General features: G+C 37.2%; 1 protein-coding gene across 5 annotated transcripts in view; it reads right to left on the reverse strand.

The window, feature by feature from the left end:
- CSMD3 (CUB and Sushi multiple domains 3) overlaps positions 1-16,126 on the reverse strand; it is a 1,232,975-nt gene that overhangs the window by 181,600 nt on the left and 1,035,249 nt on the right. For all 5 annotated transcript variants that reach the window (XM_030553724.1, XM_030553722.1, XM_030553725.1 and 2 more), the window contains 4 exons: positions 8,831-8,949; positions 6,454-6,523; positions 5,900-6,016; positions 2,177-2,386 (listed from right to left, as the gene is read on the reverse strand). In XM_030553724.1, the coding sequence (XP_030409584.1) occupies positions 2,177-2,386; positions 5,900-6,016; positions 6,454-6,523; positions 8,831-8,949 (516 nt within the window). The remainder of the gene's footprint in view (positions 1-2,176; positions 2,387-5,899; positions 6,017-6,453; positions 6,524-8,830; positions 8,950-16,126) is intronic.

Below are 16,126 nucleotides of genomic sequence, written 5' to 3' on the forward strand. Positions count from 1 at the left end.
GTTGGGGAAGTAACCCCATGCTCTGAACATAAGAATATAAGAATGGCCATACTGGGTCAGTCCAAAGGTCCATCAAACCCCGTATCCTGTACTCTGACAGTGGCCAATGATAGGTGCCCCAAAGGGAATGAACAGAACAGGTTATCATCAAGTGATCCATGCCCAGTCACCCTATCCCTGCTTCTGGCAAACAGAGGCTAACGACACCATTCCTGTCCATCCTGGCTAACAGCCATTGATGGACCTATCTTCCACTAATCTATCTAGCTCCCTTTTGAATCCCATTATAGTATTAGCCTTCACAACACCCTCTGGCAAGGAGTGCCAGACATTGAGAGAGTGTTTCGTGAAAAAATATTTTCTTGTGTTAGTTTTAAATCTGCTACCTATTAATTTTATTGGGCTGCCCCTTCTTCTTGTATTATGAGAAGTAGTAAATAACACTTCCTTATTTACTTTCTCTATAGTACTCATGATTTTATAGACTTCTTTCATATCACCCCTTAGTCGCTTCTTTTCCAAGCTGAAAAGTCCCAGTCTTATTAATCTCTTCTCATACAGAAGACGTTCTATACCCCTAATCATTTTGTTGCCATTTTCTGAACCTTTTTAAATTCCAATATATTTTTTTTGAGATGAGGAGACCACATTTGAACATAGTATTTAAGGTGTGGGCGTACCATGGATTTATACAGAGGCGAAATGATATTTTCTGTCTTATCATCTATGCCTTTCTTGATAATTCCCAACATTCTGTTCGCTTTTTTGACTGACACTGCACACTGAGTTGATGATTTCAGAGAACTAACTACAATGAATCCAAGATCTCTTTCTTGAGTGATAACAGCTAATTTAGACCCCATCGTTGTATATATACAGTTAGGATTATGTTTTCCAATGTGCATTACTTTGCATTTATCAACATTAAATTTCATGTGCCATTTTGTTTCCCAGTCACCCAGTTTTGTGAGATCCTATTATAGATTTTTGCAGTCTGCGTGGGACTTAAGTATCTTGAGTAGTTTTGTATGATCTGCAGATTTTGCCACCTCACTGTTTACTCCTTTTTCCAGTTCGTCTACGAATCTGTTATATAGGACTGGGCCCAGGATATCCATAAACATCTGACTTCCAGAAGCTGGGACTGGGCAATAAGGAATGGATCTCTTAATAAATTGCCCTGTTCTGTTCATTCCCTCTGAAGTATCTGGCATCAGCCACTGTCGGAAGACAGGATACTAGGCTTGATGGACCATTGATCAGACCCAGTATGGCCATGCTTATGTTCTTATACTCCTTTTTTAGGGGGCTGGGAAGGCAAGGTAGAGGTTTTACACCTTTCCCACAGCTGATTTGGGACACACATGAAAAGAGGGTTAGGCTATGCTGTTGTAACTCATTATGTGAGTATGGGGCAGGTACTCTGTTGGGAAGGGGTACAGTAGTGAGAAAAAATGGATTGGTAGAATATTTATATGAGGTACTTTTTAAAGGAGCAGAAACAGGAGGAGTTCAGGGCTCCTATGACTGGTACAGCAGGGAGAAAACCTTTTTTTTCCTTTCTTACTCCCTTCAACCCTCATTTGATGGGAGTGAGGGGTGGCTGGGCTCCAGCTATGGGTTGTCTGGGGACCAAGATTGGTAAAGGTCAGCAGCCTCCTCCTACACCCCTGGTATATGTAAATGATTATAGAATTACCTTCACCCCGCAATTTTATCTGCCATGTACCCCCTGATATTTAGGAATGAAGTTATGGCCTAATTAAACAACATTCAGTGTCTCCTGTCCTTCTTCTGGCATAGCGAGACAATGGTATTAAGGCCCATTGTACTGCTAAATATCCTACATCTTATTTTCAAAGGAGTAGGAATATGATCTACAATGTGCTGTCCACTTCCAACACAGGTAATTATTAGTCTTCATACATTCCCACTACACTTTACAGGGATAAAATACTCATCTTCATTTTTTCCCCGGAATGATTATTTGTTCTGAATTGTTAAGTAGCTTCTGCATCCCACCACAATGCCACATTTATTAAATTGTGCATAACACTTTGGTTTTGAATCATGCACAAATCTTTTCCAGAATAAGCCTTCATATTTATTTTCTAACAATGAAAAAATAGCCTTTAACAATCAGCTTGTTCACACATAAGTGTATCAAATCGCTCACCTTGGTATATAATATGAAACCCTTGTTTGTTCTGTGAGTAGTCACTGTGAAAATATAAGCTCGTTTCATGAGTTGTACTAAACAGAGAAGCTGGTAACTGAGGACCACTAAGTCTCCCAATAACAGTACTAGTTTCTGTAGATCCACTTCTTACTTCTAAGTAATCATGTATTGTCTCAGTTGAGAAATTTACGAATTGCAACTGCACACCTGAAAAACAATATGGGTAAACAAAAGCATTTGGTACCCAATGAATAAAGATCAATTATGCAAATTATATACAGATGGACATTAGAAATTCATGTATTGGTGTAGTAAACAATTACAATTATACTGCAGGATGTCATATAGGTTACTCAGTACAAAACAATCTTTCCTCTTCATCCAGTAATTACTAAACCTAATGTCGCAGCAAGAGAAAAAATACTGATGTTGAAAGTGATGTCTGCCCAAAAACATACAAACCAAGGACTGGACCTTTGAGGTAATTAAAGATTCCATGGCATGTTTTGCAAAACTAAGGGTTTTATTCCTAATATAGGTGCCAAATTCCGCTTTTGGTAATCACAGTCTAATAACCTCAATTGTACCTTTCATTTCAGTTCTGTTCCATCCAAGAAAAATATGCATTTCAACGGTAGATAAAGTGATTTCTAAATAATATACTTCAAAGTGCTTTGATTTTTTTAAAGGGGGCACTAGATACAAATCAATAAATACCATATACATAATTTATTTCAGTCATTCCATAAAGGGTGTACTCTAACATTATGGGATACATTTTTCAGCACTTCACACTAGGAATTAGAAATGCAGTTCTTATACTTTATTCCCCACACACTGTGCTGAAGGATGCTCTTGTAAATAATGAGACATTTCTGCAACTTTGATTCAATGAGGATCAACAAAAGAGTTTACGAAATTAGTTGCAGATTATCTATCTCTTCCAGATGATTTGTTACAATTATTAGAGGACAGCAGGAGGAGGAACTGCTCAACCAAAATAGAGGATAGTGGACCCGTTAAACATTTTCCCTTTTCATCTTTTTCTGAATAAGGTACAATAAAGCAGCATTTCTATTTTTGTCTGAAGTGATTTGATGCCACTATACAATGATAATGCAGTGCTCTCATTACAAAGATGATTGAGCCTCTTTGGTGGTTCTGGCAAAGACAATCATCATGATTTCATATAATGTTCAATTAAGACATATAATGTAAATATAATTATTGAATAATCATTAATAATTTTGTAACTATCTAAATTTTAATATTTAAATAGTATTAGTCACTGCAACCTCTAGGGATTTTTCTGGATACAATGCAAGCCTTGTGAATAGTTTTCTGAGTCATGTAATGTTTATAGTCTACAGGAACAAATTTAATACATGATTTAATTACAATTACTTCTGCCTCTGTACCTATGCTTTATTTGCTTTGGAGAAAATCTCATAACAACATATAGACTTCTTCCATTATAAATTTGTTCTTTCCTTCTTTGGTTCTGTCATCCTTCCAAGTTTAGGTTAACATGACTAAAACTACCCCCCCCCCCGTTTTTCCCTCTAAAATAACATCAATTTCCCCCATTCTCTGTTCCTGTTGTCAAAACCACCTTCCATCCAGTCATTCAGGCTCATAAACTCTCTTTCTCTCACACTCTGCAACCAGGCTGTGTACAAACCTTGCCCCGTTCTTGTTCTGTAACATTTCTAGAGTTGGTAATTTATTTCAGTTCACAGACCTAAAACTTCAAATGCCTCATAATCATGGATAAGTGCTTGATAAGTGCCATTTCCTCCCCTCTAACCTCCTTGACTCTCATGTTCCATGCTCATCCTTCCACTCTATGCAAATGGCAGCTCTGAAATTATCTTTGTTGCCTGTCACTCAAGTCACAATGGCCCCCCTCTCTTTTAATTACTCCACTGGGGCTCTCTTCCACTATATCAAGTTCAAACTTTTTTGCCATCTCCTTCAAGTCTTTTTAAAATCCATAGCCTTCCTCCCAACTTATCCACTTTTATTTTGACTCAATATCATGCTTGTTTGTTTCATGAATGTCTTCATATTTTTTCAATGGACCTTTATATTTTGGACACCCTCCATTAACTGATCCATAAGTTTATTAGCCTTCCCTGAATTAGGCATTCAATGGCACAACAAACATTTCATTTTAATATAATCAGGCCAAAAATCTCAGAAAGAATAGCAAAATATCAAATGAAAAATCCATTTAAATCAATTGCAAATCAGCCATGACTGGATAGTCACATTTAATTAATAATTGAAAATAACTAAATTAAGAGCCCTTTGTTTTTAGTACTTTATCATACAAACAGTGATTAAGATAAAGATTATTTGAAAGTTAAAAAAGCCTATAACCAAAAATTCCAACTCAGGAAAGTACCCTTCTTCAAAAAGCACTTACTCAGGTGATTAAGTCCTATTGAATGGCCAGGAGTGCTGTTGAAAAATAAATAGTGTGTGTACATGTAATTTAAAGACTGACTCATAATGCATATTCATAATGCACAAGTGTGGGATTGTGTGGGAAATAGTTTTCATGTCCCACAAAACATTTCAAGATTTCAAAACTTTTTGCATTTAGCATCGGGACAAAACTGAGCACTTATGGATTTAGAAAAAAAAATAGAAAGAAATTCTGGGCACAAGAAACTAAACTAGCCAGGTGGTGAGGACAGTCACCTTGAGTGTAGGAGGCCTAGGTTCAATTCCTTACTCTGCCTTGCTCATGCTTCCCATGTGAATGCCTTGGCTATTCTAGAGTGGGAGTCTTTCTCACCTTTTGCATAAATAAATATTAATTGGAGAAGGAACTTGAAGCTGGGTCTCCAACCTCCCAAGTGAGTGTAAGAACTGATAGGTCATCAGGGCAGTCTCTCTCTGGCCCAATGACACTTCATGGGTAAATTTATTTGGTTTTTAACACTAAGTTCTAAAGATATATTTATTTTCCATAGAACCCTATTGGCTCCATCCCTATTGAATTCCATGGGACATTTTGATAAAATCTATTATACCATTGAGTCTGTTACCCAGATCTTCTATTTAAATGATAATTGAACAGAGGTTGTGCTTTTACTAGTGCTTCGATGAGGAGAAAAATTCCTGTCCTGCTACTTATTGGTCTGGCAAGGAAGGGAGGAGAATTCCCTTCTCTGACCAGAAGTCTATAATTTTTGCAGATCCACTCTTAGAAGTAAAAGGTTGCTGGCCACAAATATAGATGCATATATTTCACAGTGAGTGGGTTTTGTAACACTGAAGATAAGTGCAGAAAGTGTGCTGGAGAATTAATTTAGTGCTAAACTTTTTTCAGTATTTTTTAGTTCATACTGTTTTGTTTCTATTTTTATTTAATCAGTATTCTGTGTACTATGTCCATAAAATAATGTACATACTACACATATAAAATGACTAAGGATGGGGTAAACTTTAAAAATAGTAAACTAATTGTACATTTAAAAGCAGATACAAGCTAGTGACAGTAGTTGTGGGAATTTTATCATTGTTTTCTTTATGCACAAGCCCTATAACCTGATTCTCAGTTTTATGACACTGCTAATCTTTAAAATGTATTTTAAATCTACTGGCAGAAATCTGTGGGGCAATATAAATATATAAAATATTTTTATAAATTGTTAAATATTTTAAAGCCATAAACACCAGAGATAAGATAATTCTTGAAAGGATACATACCAAACCCAATAGGCAACTTTATTGTCCATGTGCAATCTAAACTGCTGGGATAGTTTCCAGGAAACCCAGGGCTAAGAATCACTCCACTGAAGTCAGACATAGCACCACCACATTGTGCTGCAAAATGAGGGAAATACTTGTAGGAGGTAGTTACAGGTGAGATAAAACCAAGGCATACTATTTAGAATCTTTTCAATTTTAATTACATCATGCTTTCTTTCTTTCTTTCTTTCTAGAACTCACCAGTGTAGTATCTAAGAGATACATTAGCTCTTCCTAAAGAGGTCCCTGTAGAACTTGATAAGTCTTCTGCTCTTCTCCCTAGCCTGGTAGAGGAGGTTCTATTTGGGACATATTTCCTCCTTTCTTCTACATATTTGATTATTGTGGGAAAGCTTTGCCAAAGAGGACAGTTTTAGAGTGCACTCTGATTATAGATTGGCCTGATCTCCACTGGACGTGTATTCCATAATCAAACATTCTTTATTTCCGAGTCTTGCATAACTTTCAGTCTGGCAACCTGAAGAAGCAAATGTCATATACAATGAACATACCTAAACATATTGGAATAGGGTAATTCCATCTTCTCACCGGTCCAGGCATACAGGTAATATGTGAATGTCCCTACAATGACAAGACATATATTAATTCATTTTACAAACACAGTACACTACTTCTTTATAGTTATAACAAAAATAACATGCAGTGATATTTCTTGACAACATCAACAGGCATAAAAAAGAAGAGCTTTTAAAAAGTTTTACCTCTATTCTTATTTCGTAGTTTGTACTTTACCACACCATATAACCCTTGTGTGACTATCTACCCCTTTTATAAAATGGCTCCATGGTTTGTAATTTTATTGCTGGTACTAAGAATACAGGCTTGAATTCTGTGATACTAGCCATAACATTTTGATGAGCTGAATCACACTGTAAAGTTTAAAAACTCAAGATCCAAATCCAAATAAAGCAATTCGGTATTGTTTAATGATTAGTGTATTCTAATACTGATGCTTTAGCAGATTTGACAAAGATATTTACATTTAGGTCAAGAAAAATGTTTTCTAAAGGATTAAGCCACTCCTGACAGAAAAACAAATTGGTTTAAGTGTCCAGAAATTAAAACATTAGAGTTATAGTACTGTTCTCTCTAAGACGTAGTGCTCTTTTACAACAAAATATGTACCATAAATGTTCTAAAGTTCCTCCTTTGGTATATCAAGACAATCCAAATCAAGATGGTTCCATGACACACCCAGAGACAGCCACTATCTGGCTCAGCATCTCTTTTGTAATCATGAATGTCTGGGACGGGATAGCAAACAAAGTTAAAAGAACTATAATGCATCTGGGCTTTTCTAAAAATTATGCAGTGTATATTTCAAGATGATTTTGTTAGAACTATTTTTACAACCTTGATTTGAAATAAGCTGCTTTTATTGTTAAAGCTGTATTGCAGTTCAAAGCCTACAGTGTCTGAAGGAACTGAGTATTTGTAAAGCCCACACACAGTAATTTTGGGTAATTTATTAGTTAGTCTGCGGCCCTCTTATCTTCTCTCCTAGTAGAGGAAAAAAAAGCATTTCCATCTTACTGCTTGCTATCAGCTCAGAGTTGACACAAAACAAAAGTGACAATATCATACTGTATGTGACGGCAGAACAGTCCAATGGGATTTTTTTTGTGTGTGGTTGTTCGGTCTATGCTGTTAATTATTAAATTTGTTTTTTTCAGTATTAAATTTGTTTTGTTCAGTGTGATCCATCTGTTCATGTTCCAGTATTTTTGTATGAAATAAAACAAAGGTGAAAATACAGAGAAATAATTGTTGTGTTGCTCCTTAATGGCAGCCTCCTACAATAATCCTCATGCTGCCTTCCTTTTCTAGGCAACATAAGGAATGAACTGAGACCTCCAGAAGGTCACAGTTGAAACTGCAAGAAAAGCATTAGGAGAGGCAAAGGCCCCATCAGCTGATCCTGAAAGGTAGGGAAATCACAGCATTCAGATGGTCCCAAGGCTTAGGGGAGAAGGAGGCAGGATGAGGAAGGATGAGGACAGAAGTCACAAACCCAAATAGCAGTTTGCAGAACTGAGTGAGGATGAGCAAGGAATATAATGGCAAGGAGGGAAAACAAACATTCCTGTTGCAAAAGCACTGCCATCCTGTGTACATACTTTCTATTTCTGTCATTCAGGCTACCTCCTGTTGCTAAGCAAAGGGAGCAAGGAACTCCACAGCAACCACTTACATAACCAAACCCAGAAAGTGAACCAGATTCTGATCCTTAAGATTTACAAATCTATGTTAAAGATTTGACTGTGGTTGGGATTTCTAAATCTTCATAAGCTGCAAACATAGAAAACATTTAAACCATATATGCACATGGTCTCAACTTAGGCATACTAGTCATCTCATATAACTCACTCTGGCTGTCCAGTATAGAACTGGATTCCTAATAGTTTCTTTACTGGACAACAGAGACCTTAGTAACTATGCTTATTATTAAGAGGAAAATCCTGCTGTACCATTAAGGGTGTAAAGGACCCCCTGCCTCAACAGAGGAAAGTTATGATAGGAGGGAGAATTTTAGGTTATGTCTGCACTTGGAGCTGGCAGTGTGATTCCCAGCTCACACAGATGTAGCTGTCCTAGCTCTGCTCAAGCTAGTGCACTAAATAGAGCAGTGCAGCCAGGAGAACACAGGCAGTGCCTTGGGTTAGCCGCCCAAGTACATAACCACTTTTTGGAGGGCAGTTGGATATTGGTAGATCATACATTTGACACAGAGAGACTTATCAGCCCTGCAAAGCCATAATCTAGTCTAGTATGATGACATTTTCAGTGTGGAGTTGATACAGAAGAACTTGGACATAAAAATATTGAAGAAGTGAAAGACAGATTTTTGAAACTGTAAAATTGACCTACCTGAAGGGAATATCCCTGATCACAGTGGAAAGAGACCACATCTCCAACCATGTATCTATCTCCAATTTTAATTCCATTGCTAGGGGTCTGTGGTTCGGGGCAAGAGTCCAAACCTATAGCTGTGAAAAGTTGAAAAGTTTAGCAATTGGAGTGTAAACTTCATCTGTTTTCAGTTATAAACTGCTCTGCATATTGGCTGATGCTGCAAACCGGCAAGTGTGAGGTGGCTCTCAGGTGCCTCCAAGAGCCCACAGTTAAAGTTCTGCCAACCTGTACACAGCTTTTAGCAATGACTTATTCTTGTGGCTCATATAAAATAGTTCGGAAAACAAAAATGTCTTTCTTTTAGAGTAAACCAGATTGCACAAAATGTGAAGTGTTACTCCCTCACACCCCAGTGAGGAGGACCTTTCTATACAGGTTCTTGCCTGATCCTCTAGTTCAGCATTAGGTATTTTTTATTCAACCGTGCAGTCTTTCATGACATATCATATTTACGCAAGCCTTAACTAAACAGAAGCCATCGTGTCATGTTAAACATTTTCCCCATTATATCCACATACTTCAGAAAATAATATAGCACCACTGTAGTGAATGCTCTCATGCTATCTACAATAGTATATAACAGAAATAGATGGGTGTTTTAAGATGGATACTGAGAATGATTGCAATAACCTCTCTATGAGAGGCTTATAAGACTGGGACTTTTTAAAGAAGAGAAAAATAAGAGGAGACACACGAACACCAGTATAGACATTTCCAATAAAGATGTAAATTAGGGTTGCCAGGTGTCCAGTTTTCAACTGGAACACCTGGTCGAAAAGGGACCCTCCTCAGCCTGGTGAAAATGAGCGAGTGAGTGAGGGTGAGGGAGAGCGAATAATGCAGGGACGGGGGATGGAGTGCGCAGTGTTGGGCTTCGGAGAAGGGAGGGGGCAAGAGTATTCAGTTTTGTGTGATTAGAAAGTAGGCACGAAGCTGTAATAGAAAGTACGTTTGGCAAGAATTGATATGTCTTTATACTGCCATGAGGGAAAAAGAAATGGCCTCCACAGACCTTCTTCATGGCATCAGTCCTGCAAAGTAGTTAAGCATGTTCTTAAAATTAAGCATGAGTAATTTCTACTCACTTCTAACAGGCTTAAAGTTAGGAATACAATGAAATGATTTGTTACATCAGGGACTATATGCATATGCTCCTGGTATGTATGCTAAGGGGGGAATTTTGTGGGATTTCCTTGTCAAAATATTGTCATAATTGGCATTTGTATGTCTGAAAACCTATTAAAGTGACTGATTGCTTCATCTGGAAGTGTTTCATCTGGAATTTTTAGAGAAAATTTTGTTTTTCTCTTTAAAAGAGTGCATGTATATAGTATATTCAAATTGAAAGTTGATAGAGTTCTTAGTGGCATACAAAATATGTCACATAAATTAGGTCCTTTATGAGATGTATTTTGCATATGACTAAAAAGTGTCATCAGCCTAATATTATAATAGCATCAGTACTAGTTTTATTGTTAACACCAAAATAGAAACACGAAAATCCAACTTCAATGCCTGCTATTTAGGGACTAAGATGATGATTTTTTAACATATAATTGAGACAGTAATTCTTATCCTAAAAAAGCAAGCTGTAGTATATCGCTTTTTAAATGCCCGTATATTGCTAGAAAACGATGACTAGATTAATACTGCTGGAGCCTGAAGACTGGTTATCCATGCAACGGGCAAAACACAAGACAACAGCGATGCAAGCTTCTCACTACACAAACATACCTCAAACCTAACTTGGATAAACCACTTCAAATGTCTATTGAAGATATTGTTTGCTTCACTGAGACTACCAAGAATAACAACCAGGATGGTTGTTTTGTGCTGTGGACATTTGATCATCAGGAACTGGATATAACTAACATAGGCCCTCAAACACATCATTGAGGGTAACTACTTCTGGTCACTGTTAACTTAGGCAATAAATTACTTGAGGACAAATGATCTCTTATGGTGCCTGAGGAGTTTACACTCATTATTGGTTGGTGAAATCTAAGTATAGACGTCACAACAAGTTTGGGGTTTATGCTCTGCTTCTTAACAGTTTGCCTTGAGGTTGATATTCTTGCTCATGAGCCACTCCAGACAGTGTGATATCAGTACTAGACTTAAAAAATATATATATAGTAATGAAACTTAAGAAATGGCTTTTTATTGCACAACTTTATTTACTGTTTTCATGTATTAATAAGTCTTAACTGAAAACATAATCCTCATTATTTGGGTTTGAGTTTTTGTTACTAAATTCTAGAAATTATAGAATTATAGAAATTAGTTCACCAGGTCCACTACTGATGATTCCATGAGACAAAAAGACCTCCACTATTAGGTCACCTGCTCTATCTTTCCTCCAGTACAACCCTTTACTATTATTTTGTCAGTGCAATTTTAATTCCAGGGCACAGAAAATCTTTTAACGTCACACAATGCTCCCCAGTCAAAAAAGGTATGGTAACACCTAAACTTATGATAACACTTATATATATAGCCCCTCCCTAGAATCCTGGAAAAGTGATCCAACTTGTTTACTTCTGATAAATATCCCGCTACCCCTTGAAGACCACAGTGCATCAATGAGGTTTGGTCAAATACTTATTCTTTTATTTTAAAAAGCTTCAATAAGCTATATTAACACACCCACCCCACTATCTCTCTGTCTCTTTCCAGGGCCTTGTCTACACTGGGGGGTGGGGGTCGATGTAAGATACGCAACTTCAGCTACAGGAATAGCATAGCTGAAGTCGAGGTATCTTATTTCGACTTACCTCCCATCCTCATGGCACGGGATCGACGGCCGTGGCTCCCCCGTCATCTCCGCTTCTGCCGCTCGCTCTGGTAGAGTTCCAGAGTCGACAGGAGCGCGTTTGGGGATTGACATATCGCGTCTAGACAAGATGCGATATATCAATCCCAGATAGATTGATCGCTACCCGCTGATCCGGCGGGTAGTCTGGACATACTCTAACATTCTCTCTTTCACACACACATATACTCTTAAACAGCCTGTGAACTAAACTGTTAGTCCATTGAAGAACATTTATAAGAATTACTGATAAAAAAAAAATTAAATATCTGTACGAAATTATTCCTGGTATTCCACACTATTTAAATACACCACTAGTAAAACTGCAACTGTTAGAAACACTGATGTTATATTTATGAATAAATACAAGAAAATATTATTAATTATTATTATTATTACTATTATTACATCTGGTCAAATATAGGCATTTTTCATGAAACGCAAATATTTCCTGCTACTCGGTGTGTAGCCGCAAAGTTCCTTCTGCGATACAAATCTCTTGAAATAATTTTTATATTGCTTTAGTAACCATAAAAAAGAACTTCCATAGTTAAAAATTGAACATTTTGTTTAAATATTAATCATGACAACTTTCCTTTTGATTGTTAAGCCAGTATTAAAGTAAGCTGAAAACTTGTTTACAGCTTCTTACAAAAGGTTCTTATGAAACCAGGGTCACAAATGCTAATTTGAAAAATTATACATAGTAGGTTCAGAAATGCCAATTGAAAATAAAAATAGTATTTTTCAACCAGGGCTGACTTTAGGAACTGTGGGGCCTGATTCGAATACCTGGCAGTGGTTCAGGTCTTCAGCGGCACTTCGGCGGTGAGTCCTTCACTCACTCCAGGTCTTCCCCAGCACTGAAGGACCCACCGCCGAAATGTTTCCAAAGACCCAGAGTGAGTGAAGGACCCGTGCTGAAGTCCTAGACCACTGCCAGGTGAGTAAAAATTAAAAAGTTTGGCGCTCTTCTTTAGGGCGCGGGGCCCTCTTAGGGCACGACCCGATTCAGGGGAATCGACCTAAAGCCGGCCCGGTTTTCAACACATTTCATGGGGTGAAAATTACTTGTTAATCATTTGAACTTTCAGATTATTGAGCTGAGGAAATTGGATGGAGGCAGTTTTTAACCTTTATTTTATCAATATATCTGTACTGTTAACAGGCTCCTTTTTTCCTTGTGAAAATTCAGCAGTAATACAATCTCCACAGTTAACAGACTGCTTTGCCTTTTTTCACTTAATAAAAAGACAGTTTATAAATAAACAATTTAACTTAAACCCCACTTGTGTTCCTTATCCTTGTGTTACTCCCTAACTACCAGTGAATTATATGATGAGGGAACTCAGAGGAATTTATTATGTTATATTATATACTTAAGAACATAACATAAGAATGGCCATACTGGGTCACATCAAAGGTCCATCTAGCCCAGTATCCTGTCTACTGACAGTGGCCAATGCCAGGTGCCCCAGAGGGCGTGAACCTAACAGGTAATGATTAAGTGATCTCTCTCCTGCCATCCATCTCCACCTTCTGACAAACAGAGGCTAGGGACACCATTCCTTATGCATCCCCATTAATGGACTTAGCAGAAGTCCCGTAAACTATCTAGTGGCAACATGATGGCTATTGACGCTGATAGTATAGGGTGCTCACATACTGTGTATTTTGACTATTCACTATTCATAGTGCATGGCTGGTCCCCTAAGTTGTTTCTGCTTCTTCATTGGATGTTTAAAACATTAATAAACAAGAGAATAAGAATCAAAAAGGATTTCAACATGGCCAGTCCAGTGCAAGAATATTTCTCAAGACTTTTGCATCTCTTGAATATTTGTGATTAAAAATAAATAAATAAAATAAAAAAAACTCTTAACTTACTTATACGAATGATAAAAGGAAAAGGGGTTGTGAAAACCATGGGAGCAAATGTGTAGTTCTTTCATGCCTTCTCCCCTAAATATTCACAAATACCTTTTTTCCATTAATAATCTGCTCTAAAAATGAAACACCACAAATGAAGTAAACCTGAGGTGATGGGACATTTCCAAATGTTTACTTCCAGTGAAAAACAATACAAATGAACACATTGAAAGAAAATGCCAATCATATTGCATATTGTATCTGCATATTTATAGTAGGCTTCCTCTTATCTTAATTTTCTTCATATCTGTTTCTATGCAATGACAGCGTAAATACAAAAGAAGAACTAGTGCTAAAATAAAGTATCTGCTCTACTACAAAATGCACACTTTCAGGTGATCACCTAAGCTGATCTAATGTACTTGGAATGTGCAAAATACATGTCTGACACTCTAATGAATTAAAAACAAATAAATCACTTACCATCTTGTCTTAATGCAATGCAATCAAAGAATGAGGATTGGTTTCCTTTGATAACATTCTGCTATCAAAATCCTGATTCATCCCACTGCAGAATCCCACCACTTTCCCACCATGAAGGACTACAAGAGGACAGATAATGGGGGCTCATTCTTATAAGACTTAAAATTTCCCTTTACCTTACAGCCTGTTAGGAACTCCCAGTCCCTGTGGGTCATGTGCTCAGGTTTACCCCAGAATCTGGAACCGTAAAGCCTCTTATCATGCTCAAAACACACTGGACAGAAGTCAGTACCCTATTGATGATCCCAATACCATTTTTTGGTGGTGTGGGGGGATGTTGATGGATGGGATGTTATTTCTATGCTTATTATCCCCTACTTCCGAGACACTGAGAAAAGTGGAAAAACAAAAACAAATAACCGAAAAGCCACCTTGCCAATATTGCCCAGAAGGAAAAGTTCCTTCCTGATCCCAAAAGGTGATTGGGTTAGACCCTCGACAAGCCTAGAAACCCAGTTCTGACAGATACAGCACTTATAAGGCAGAGGAGTGGGGCACCTTCCAGCAGCAAAAATGACTGTTGTGTGCTTGGGGATTCACACCATGCGGAATGGTGGTGGGGGCTTTCACTGGAGCCAATCATCTCCCTCATCCTCCTAAACTGGCCAATGCATGCCCAAGCAAAGTGGAGATTCTACTCTACTCTCCAAAGTGCAGGTTCAAGTAGAAACCACTATGTGCACGCTGAGCAGGCAGGGTAGCCTTAGAACTCCCTTGCCTTCTTCCAACCAGTACTCCAGGAAGTGGCCACCTCCTCTGCTGGTCTGATCAAATCACCCCTCTCAATCCCTTGCTAAAATAAGAAGGGATATTTGAAGATGTCTTTTCCTAATCCACAACTCCCATCAAATCATGTGCGATATAATGAAGAATTTGTCTTCTTGTCAGATTAAACAAATACATGTGATAAACCAGGATCCAGAGGTCCATCCTGGATAACAATTGTTTTGTTGTGACACAGAATGGGTTCTCACAGTATTCCAGCAGCATAGAACAATATTGTTTTGTGGTGGTGATGGTGTATGTTTGTGTGAAGAGCATGTTTTGTATTGTCTTTATGTCTCAATTACACAAGTCCTACTATTTTGCCTGGTTATATAGGACTGTGCTCACATGCAAAAACACACACACTCATTTTTTGAGATTCCATATATTGTAGAATAAATTGTGATATTTTTATGCTCCTACATATTTGTTCTTACACTTGAGGATTATGCATATGTTACATTTAAAACTATATAAATGCTTTTGTATTTAATTCAATTATTTTAATTTTTATATTATACTTGATGAGTAATTGTTATAATTTTTACATCTTAAATTTCTTCCTCAGTGATGATTCACTTAAACAATCTATAAAATTTCATAGATTTCAAGGCCAGAAAGGATTATAATGATAATTTAATCTGACCTGCATACCACAAGTTATAGCTCTTCATTCAATAATTCTTACGTAGAGCTCAATTACTTGTGGATGAATTAGAGAATATCTTTTATATCCATATCTATATCTCCAAGCAATGGAGAATGTGCCACATCCCTTGGTTATCTGTTCCACTGGTTAATTGTGCCTTATTTTCCATTTGAATATTTCTAGCTTCAACTTCCAGTTCTTGGATCTTGTTTTGTCTTTTTTCTTATACATTGAGTGCTATCCTCAGTTATCTTCTCCTTTTGTAAGTACTTATAGATCTTGATCAAGTCATTTCTTAATCTCCTCTTCAATAAAATAATAGTTTAATCTCTTTAAGTCTCTCCATGTAATCTGTGTTTTCTAGATACCAGTTTATTCTTTGAGCTCTCTAAACACACTCCTATTTTTCAACATCCAATTTAAATTGTGGACACCAAAATTTGTCACAGTATTCTGCCTCACTAGTATTGTAAGGAGAAGTAATTCCAGTTCCCTATCCCCACTCATTTCTCACTTTTTTATATAACCAAGGAATATATTAGCACTCCAATACACAGCATTGCAGTGGAAGGTCATGTTCAATTTGTTATATACCATCACCCATAAACCTTTT

This window comes from Gopherus evgoodei, chromosome 2 (assembly GCF_007399415.2).
Source record: "Gopherus evgoodei ecotype Sinaloan lineage chromosome 2, rGopEvg1_v1.p, whole genome shotgun sequence".
NCBI classification, from domain to species: domain Eukaryota; kingdom Metazoa; phylum Chordata; order Testudines; family Testudinidae; genus Gopherus; species Gopherus evgoodei.